At 39.1% G+C, this 9,715-nt stretch overlaps 1 protein-coding gene across 1 annotated transcript in view; it reads right to left on the bottom strand.

Annotated features, from left to right (window-relative positions):
- Positions 1 to 2,923: 2,923 nt before the first annotated feature.
- mapk10 (mitogen-activated protein kinase 10) overlaps positions 2,924 to 9,715 on the bottom strand; it is a 214,336-nt gene continuing 207,544 nt past the window's right edge. Inside the window, exon 14 of the mRNA XM_020527900.2 lies at positions 2,924 to 3,251. Coding sequence (XP_020383489.2) covers positions 3,185 to 3,251 — 67 coding nt within the window. The 3' untranslated portion in view covers positions 2,924 to 3,184. The remainder of the gene's footprint in view (positions 3,252 to 9,715) is intronic.

Raw genomic sequence — 9,715 nt, 5'->3', positions numbered from 1 at the left:
CTGTCACTCTGCAAACCATTGCTGGAGCTAAGAGTTCATTGTGTGATGGTCCAATGAGAGATTGCTGAAACCCATGACACTTTCCCAGATTTGCTTCGGTCAACAGGCATTTGGCCGGCACTATGTTGTTTTGAAAGGCCAGGGGAAGGTGTAGGCTGACATTCACAAGCTAAATAACAAGGCTTTCCAAAGATTGGAAGGAGCTTCCCAACCCTTTTACCAGTGATCTAAACTCCTCTAGCCCTGCTAAGCATAGGAGAATCTCTTGCACTGTGACTGGAAAGCCTTTATCCCCTTACCCATCCACACTCAGGGCTGCCAAACACTGTATAGCACAGTGAGCGAAGGGCATGGGGAGGTGAGAGGAGAACTCTTGTGTCCATCAACTCTCCAGATGTTGAGGATGTACATTGTTGCACCTCTTGGAAGTTCTTCAAAATGTCTTGTTTCCCACAGTAAGAAAGCTCTGGTGTTTATTTATTACATTAAGAAAGAAAAATCAGTCTTTCCATCATACCACCAATTGAGGCTGTTAAATGGCAGTTAAAGGCCACTTTGGGGCTGCATCTTGCCACTGCTGGTATTCACCCAGTGGTGGGTCAGTGACTTTCCATATTGAAAACCCAAAACTGTGGTCAAAGTTTCTGAAGGCATCAGGGAGGGAAGGAGTCTCTCATTCAGAGGCATTCACTGTCTGAATGAGGACCTTGTTATTGGGAAAGAGAAGGGCCCACCGTGCTTCACATTTACCCCCTACTAGTGACTTCTCTCAATACACAACGCCTGCTCACAATTCTGGAACCTGCATCCCACAAACACCCGCTCCGTCCCTCACTCTCCTGTGCCTGGATCGATCCGTGACTGAGGCTTTGGGAGGATGTAACAGCAGCTGCAGTCACTGCATCCCAGTGGCAATGGTGAACAATGCAGAGAGGTTGGCAGTTGTTGCTGGGCAGGAGTTGCATCCCTAAGGTTTGCAATATTGGGGCAGGCCTACCTCAACTCAATTAAGTGCTTGATTGGAACTTACTATGACAATAGCACTGATTAATACAATACGTCAGTCCTTATAACATCAGCATTATAGGACCTACCCGTTCAAGGATAAGGCCCTAGAAATTTTGTTTTTATTCATTCACTCAACATAGGCATTGCTGGCTGGGCCAACATTTATTGCTCATCCCTAATTGCCCAGAGGACAGTTTAGAGACATTGCTGGGGGCCTGGAGTCACACGTAGGCCAGACCATATAAGGCAGTTACCTTCTCTAAAGGACATTAATGAAGCAGGTGAGTTTTCCACCAATTGGCAACTGTTTCATGGTTGGCATTAATTCCCCAGATTTTGATCAAATTCAAACTCCACCATCTGTCATAACAGGATTTGAACCTGTGCCCTTGAACATTACCTGAGCCTTTGGATTATTAGGTCCTGTGACAATACCACTAGGTTATCACCTCCCCTATTTTATACTATCCAGATTCTTGATAATGGATGGATAATTAGTACCCAGTGGGGCTGGTGAAATAACGCATATGGATTATACATTTGACAAGTAACACAAATGTTTCATTTGAGGGTTCGTGCCATAGTTGGGCTTAGAATGCAGAACATACAGTATATTACTGATAAGAGTTTGCGTGCTTTACAAAGAGCACTGGTGTACACTCCGAATATCCGGTCACAAAATGTTTCCTCTAGCTCCCAGTCCTCACCTTACAACCAGTTGGGAGATGCATGTTGGAAAATTACTGCCAGCAAACCACTTTTCCAGACATCCAGATCAAGGTGGGGATTGCTGATCCTACTAATCAGTACACAACAAAGGAGCAGTTCTCATTTTAAAGGCGTATTTTATTTTTTAATCACATACATATATTTTCTACATACACAGTAGCCTTAAAATCTTGAGTGCTTTTGTTTCCCTTTCAGTTTTTTTTTTATTTGAAAAGTAGAGTCCTATCCTGGAGCTGGACCTTGAGGACCTGTCTTTCTAAGCACTGCTGTTGAGTTTGGACACATATCTCATTCTTACATCCTAACAAAATTGATCACAAACAGTACAAAAAAAAATGCAACCACCAGAGTTTGTTTAAAATCAAACTTGACACAAAGTCAACACATCAGATTCCAGTTGTGATCGCAGCTGACCTCATTGTAATGGTGCGGTCTCAGAAAGCTATCTTATTGCACCGCCTTTAAGTGAAAAATACCTGGATGTCATGAACACATTCTTTGTTAGACTGACAAATGGTATTGAGAAGTTTCATTAAAATATTGTTTTTAAACTTTTTTTTAAATATAAAATCCTCTTCCCCAAATGAAACATGTCTTTTTTTTTTGAAAATCCCTATACAGAACTGGAAAGAAACACAAGCTATCCAAACAACTGTCCCATCCAGTTATTACTTTTCTCTTCCCATGCTTCTACACACAGTGCAATGTGGGAGATACTGCAACATCAGCAGGGATGTGGCAGTCATTGAAATATTTCTAATTTTTTAAATTAACTGGGCCGCTGGCTGATTTCCTTCTACCTGTCAACGGTCAGTTAATTGAATACCATTCTTAGAAAGGTAATATCTGGTGTTCAAGGGACTTTTATTTAAATTTCAATTCTTTCTCAATAGTTTGCCCCTGTCCCCATCAGATTATGGACATCTCAGTTCAAGAAGGGGAATCCAATCCCCCAAAGCACAGCTTCTCCATTTGAAATGAGACTCACGAGCACACTGAACCAATGTGACAGCAGTTTAATATTGCTGTTATAGGATTCAGCCACTCAAAATGCAGGGAGTCCCAACTCTCTGTTAATCACACCTGTATTCAACTCTTCACCCATACCCCAGCTTTCCGAAAAAGAGAAAATACAAATCCATGAGGGGAGGAGAAGGGCATTCTGGTTAAGATGATCATTATAAAAATGATTGATGATCGACTGACAGCTCCAGGAAACTTTATAGCAGCCCCTCCAACTTGTAGCACAACCGGATGGTGCTTCGCACACTTTCAGAAAAAGCATTCTGCATACTGTTAGATGTACTTTCTGCCATCAGCTTCATAGAAGGCATCTTTGTTACAAGTCTGGTGAACAGAAGCCTCAGGGAGAACACATGCAGGGACACTCTGTTTTCGCCATTTCTGTAATTTTAACATCATAACCTTGAGGTTCGAGATTCACCTTTCAGAAATGGAATTGCTCCACCCAGTCTGGGAGCAACTTCCTGCCACTGAGCCATTTACATACATCTCTGCAGGACATCAGAAATAAATTGTTAATTTGTATCCTGTCATGCCATTGATTTTAGAAGATAAGCCATTAGCAAGAACATGCAGACTTAAGAATGTATTCAGCTTCATGGTTAGTTACGTTCTGCTACAAAATCTAGCAGTAATGCTCTTCAGTTAAGCCTTCTTTATCCTGTGCTTTGCAAGCATATTTTTTGTATAGGGACACTGGCCTGACTAACTTAGATTCCTTTGTTGCTGAAATTGCTTGGACATAATTAATCATCTTAGAATAGAATTGAGGATTAACCATCCTTTCAACTACTAAAATAATTAATGAACGTTTTCAATTTGTTCATCAGCTTTGCAGGTCTGTTCTGTCAGCCAAATTGAGATTGTTAAGGCAAACCCAAGGATATTTTCGAAAATAACTAATAATGGATTTCTCTAGAGCTTTCACTTGAATTGAACTGTGTTGAACTTGCCAAATTTGTGAATTTGAACTAGGTGCTACATAGAGGCTAGTATACAGTGAAAACAGGTCAAAGATTTAACATGCTGCTTGGCTCCTGGATCTTTTTCATCCAGACATTGCCATTACAAACTGCAAGGTAGTGAGATTTAATTTAGTGTTCTGATGTGAACTCACTATCCCAACAAGATGATACAGATCTTGAAATGTTGTAGAGGTACATTGGCTATTTTAGAATAATAACTGCATCTAACGGACTCTGGTCATGTCATATTGGTCTCCCATGTATGAGACATTGACAATGCCTCACATATATATGTTGCAGGTTGAAATATTAATTAAAATTTCTCAGCCAACATTTCAAACAGATGATCTGATCATTTATTTCACTCTTCTTTGTGAGACCTTACTGCACTCAAATTGCTTACTTTGTTTTAGACTCTAAAATTCCTACTGATTCCCAAGCACAATCCTGGTGGATTTCTTGATCAGTGGCCAGGCAATCAGATGGAACATTTTTTGCCTGTCTCCCATTTATAGTGCAGCCTTTTTCTCCCCCAGTGTTGTTGGTGCCAAGGACATCCCCAGGTTTGGTGTTAGCTGTTCCACCATAGATAGGAAATTTGTGCAGACATCAAACATTTAGGAAATGCTTGCAAACCAGCTCAAAGGTACTATCAGCCTTGTCATACAATTTGGGACAGGGTTTCCATCTGGGATGACCAACAGGCATGGGGACAGAAATCACAGGCCCAAATCTTGACCCAAACACTTTGGCCCTGACTCCAGCCTGAGAACTGTGGGCTCCCTAGAGCCATGGCCCTAGTTATTGGATCCTGAAGTGACTCCTACCATGCCATTAGAACCTGCTGTATCCTCACCATGTAGCCTGTTGACCTCCTGCTCCATAGGGGATCATCCATTATTTTGATTCTTTGGCCCCAGTCCCTTTAAAAAAAATTCTAAGACAGCCTACGGGAGACTGAACAAGGGCTCTGAAGGAGAACCATGCCGGACTTGAAATGTTAACTTTGTTTCTCTCTCAACAGATGCTGCCAGACATGTTACATTTCTCCAGCCTTCTCTGTGTTTGTTGCTATGAATTCGGTTCTGCCTTTTGCTTATGTTTATTTTGCTGTTAACCACCATTGCAAGTTATGATCCATCAGAATCACCCCCAGCCCTGCCCTGCTGTTATGGTCACCCTCATCCCTTCCACTAACTACGGTCATTGGACACCCATGTGACCAGCATGTCCAACTCTGCCATCAACAAATCCTATTGTCAATGTATCCCTAATTGTATATTATATAAGAGTTGGTTCCCATCTTAGGCCATCAGCAGAAGTGCCTGCTCTGCTACTCTGCCCCTGCTGGTAAATCCATTCAGAATGCCCATCTTGCTCTGAACTTTTATACGGACTGACTGAAGGGAACAGCTACACTTAGTTGGATCATATGCTGCCTTGATAACACTACAACAATGAAAGACCTAATAGGCTGGATTTGGTCATTTCAGTTCCTGTGATACATTCACTAATACTGAATGTTTGAGTATCACCACAAATTCCAGAGTTGTGGAGGGAGTGGGTAAATTTGGACGTTCTAGTGGACGAACCAAATGAGCATTAATAAAGATCAATTGTCTACTAATTACACTTTAAAATTTTAGGCCTGTAGTTCCAGGTGAAAGGGGTCTCCTCTTAATTTGCAAATACTTAATGAGTAGGTCAGCATCAGAAAGGACCTTTCAAAAAATGAAACAAATTGTTTTAATGTGAAATATTTTCAAAATGTGATGAATCTTATTAAAAATTAAATTCATAGAATGCCTACAGTGTAGAAACAGGCCATTCAGTCCAGCAACTCCAGATTGGCCCTGCAATGAGCACCCCACCCTATCCCTGCAAACTAGCCAATCTCCCATGACACAATGGACAATTTAGCATGGCTAATCCACCTAACCTGTATGCTATGGGACTTTAGGAGGAAACCCACACAGGCACATGGAGAGGGAGAATGTGTAAACTCCACACAGGCAGTCACCCAAGGGTAGGATTGAACCCAGGTCCCTAGTACTGTGAGGCAGCAGTGCTCACCACTGAGCCACTGTTCAACCCCTAAAGCCTGTGACTTTTTAGCATGATTTATCAGTTTTTTAAAATATTACTTTTTAAAATAATGTATCAATCAAAATTATTTAAGAATTTGGTTAATATTTATTTCTAAAATTCAAATTGCATCTCAATATGGTGGTTGACATGAATTTGTGGGATAAGTTCAGGAAAGTTGATGAACAGTTAGTGGAAGTTTGAACTTCTATCATGGTGACAAATTCTGGAACTAAACCTATCTTTACTTTCTAACTGGGGAAGGTGCAAATTACATTATAACCAGAAGTGAACAATTGATCCCAACTTGATCAGAAGCAATAATTTTTGACACATGTAATAGTATTTTAAGCTGGCAGGGAGCAGGCTGGAAAATGATGGAGATTATCAGTCCACCAAAAGTGGTTGGTGATCCTGAATAATAGAACATCGAACAGTACAGCACAAGAGCAGGCCCTTTGGCCAACAATGTCTATGTCAACCATGATGCCATTCTAAACTAATCCCAACTGCCTGCACATAATGTGTATCCTTCTGTGCCCTGCCTGTTCATATGTCTGTCTAAATCCCTCTTAAACTTTACTAACATATCTGCTTCTACCACCTCCCCTGGCAGTGTGTTCCAGGCAGCTGTCATCATTTGTGTAAGAGACTTTCCTTGCAATAAATTTTCCTCCTCTCATCTTAAATTTATGCACCCTAGTATTATACATTCCACCCTGGGCAAAAGATTCTGTCTATCCACCCTATCCATGCCTCTTATAATTTTATGTACTTCTATCAGGTCACTCCTCAGCCTCCGATGCTATTGCAAAAATAATCCAAGTATGTCCAACCTCTCCTTGTAGCTAATACACTCCAATTCAGGCAACATCCTGGTAAACTCATTTTGCATCCTCTCCCAAGCCTGCACAGGCTTCCTATAGTGTGGGAAGCAAATGTTGCAAATCTCAAACTTTGTGAAGCAGATTTTAATCATGCCTAATCTTAGCAATTGAAAGCATTTTTACTTTACACAGTTTGAATGGCCTTATGAGGCAATACTCATAAAAGGTGAAAGGCTGCTTCCTGGCTAAGGGCTGCTGAAATGTATATTGTCTCAGTGGTCAAATATCACCTGAAATTTAATTGAATGTATTTGTTTCTGCTCATGTATGAACTGTTGGAATCGTTCTGAAGTGCACCTGAGGTACTATCTCTATTGATCATTACTCGAGGGAACTTCTCTACCCGGAAACTTCATGTCCTCTCAATTCATATCTCCCTTCTACAGTAACTGGAAATATTTGACAATCCAAATGCCTGAAATAGCAGTTAATCCTTGGCGGATGTAAGTTCTGCTGGAATGCGAGTTTTATTCAGTGACAAGCTTTGTGTTCTTGGGAAAAGCAGTTCCCAGTCTGCATGTTATCTTCAGGTTATTTGGATGTACAATTCTGCCACGACTCCTTTTTAAACCAAACACAGTGAATACAGTTCTGTAGAATGTCCTAATGGGTAGATTATACTGCTTTCGGTAGATTATACTGCTTTCGATTCCAACTTTAGCTAACATTCCTTTCTGAAAAACCTTATTAGATATTTTCAGGAAGTCCTTATAAATAACAACTGTATACATTCTCCTGTCCAATACTTTAATCACCTCTGCAAAAATTCTAATCAGGTACACTGGGCAGCAGCTAAGTTTTACAAATCTATGCTAACTCTTTCTGATCAGCTCAATTTTTTTTAAGAATTGATCTTTCCTAATTATAGATTTTGATAATTTAACAACAAGTATTAGGCTAATTCATTCAGAAGTTCTTTCTCTCTCTGTCTCATTTTTTGTAAATAGAAGAATGATACAACAATATCTTAAATTTGGAAGATTATAGGGAGACCATCAATAATGTTCTCATCTACTCCCTTTAAAACTCAATTCTCACTCTCTCATACAATTGCTTTCTTAAGTACCTTCATTTTGCTTGTGTTAATTTAGTCAAGGTCCCAACCCTGATTCATTTCCATGGGATATTTGTCATTCTAATTTCATCTTCTGCTCTTACAATTCCTGCAAAGTAAGTGATACATGCCCACCATTCCTTAATTTCATTGACCATATCACTGTTACCACTTTTTAAAGGGTCCACATTGCTTGCAATCCCTCTTTCTGAAAGCAATTGCAAAAAAAAATTGCTTTTGACATTCCTTGCAACCTTGTTGTCATAATTTAATTTTGTCACTTCTACCATTTTTACTCTATGTAGCTTTGCCCATTGCCAGTGTTTGTGGAGGGTTTTGTTTGCATTTTTGTTTTTGTTTGATAGGTAATATGCATGTGGCCATTTATAGGAATATATATATATATATATATAATATATATATATGTTGTCCTTTGCCTCCTTAGTTCTCTATGGTTGACCATTTTGGCAAGTAGAGCTCTTGGCCCTTAAGAATATAAACTGGTCATATTAATTTATTTTGATCCTACTAGTCATTTTACAAATTTGTCTAGCTGACCAGGAAAAGTTTCTTACATCCCTGTGAAGGCAGCCTCACCTAACTTGAAATCTTTGTTGTTGTTTCCTGTTTCTCCCTTTTGAGCATGACTGAATATTATGATTGCTGTTACATACATTTTATGCACAATTTGGCTGTTGACACAATGTGGCATAATACATGATCTAATGTGGTATACCCCCATTTTTGGTATAATGCTGCAGAAACTATGTCAGGCACAGTCAATAAATTCACTGGTTGTCTGTCATATGCTAGTTTTCTTACCCAAGTCTATATAGTTAAATTCTCCTTTTAAATCACTTTGCATGTATACAATCTTCCACTATATAGTTGGTAGCAAGGGCTAACATACAGCTGCCACTATAGTCCTAAACCCTTTTATATTTCATCATTCTAACATTGTCTATTCTTCTCATAACCTTTCTCCAAGTAATTTCATTCTCTATCACTGATAATACTCCTCCTCTGATACCATTTACATATCTTTCCTATGGAACTTATAACCTGCTTTACTGCATTCAGAGTCCTGACTATCTTCCTTAACTGAAAAATGTAAACTATTAGAATATTAAATTATCTCCCAGCTTGACAGCTTAATTAGAGATACTTAAATGGTTGCAGTAATGAGGAATTGGATAAAATAACTAACTTCGAAAAATCAATTAATATGCAGAGCAAAATTTAACTGAAAATGCAGAAAAGAAACAAAAAATTACAACTGAAAACAGCATGACATTACCCTCTCTTAGAGAAGTCTATTTCAACAGGCCTGCAAATCCTTAATGTGCTTATGTTATTATCAATGATGTAAGCATTCCAGGTAGAGTCTCATTCAGGTTGGGAAACCTAGGGTGAAATTTGGAAAAACCAATTATACTTAACTGAGGCACAGGATTTTCTCAGAAGTTTGGGTGCAACACAATTCAATGTAAAATTCAGAGACTTGATTTTTCTGACCTGCCCTGACCACTAGAAGGATTTTATGCCATTAAAACAGCTTCTAGAAAACTGAGCATTGGTCTCAATTTGACAAGTCAGAGAATAAGGAGGCTCATTCATGTTAGAATTATTACTCCTTCTGAACTCATGTCAACATTACAAGTATTCTCTGAAATACACTCACTTCTGTACTGTTGTATGCATGTTTTTCAATTATTCATAATTTTTATCTCAAAACAAATCAAGCTTTGCTCAATCCTAATTGCTATTTTGAAAGTACCCTTTCATAATCGTTCATTGAAATGTTTCAAGGGCTTTAGATACCCAGCCAGCCAATCAAATCTGATATGCATTTGAGAATCAGTCATTTTTTTCCCAGAAATTACTTATCCGCAAATATGATTAAAACTGCATAATTTCCTACTGTTTCATTTCATTGCAGATATTAACCTAAATTTGAACCTTCT

The sequence above is a fragment of the Rhincodon typus genome, chromosome 1 (assembly GCF_021869965.1).
Source record: "Rhincodon typus isolate 14 chromosome 1, sRhiTyp1.1, whole genome shotgun sequence".
NCBI lineage: Eukaryota > Metazoa > Chordata > Chondrichthyes > Orectolobiformes > Rhincodontidae > Rhincodon > Rhincodon typus.
This window is presented reverse-complemented; position numbering and strand designations above follow the sequence as displayed.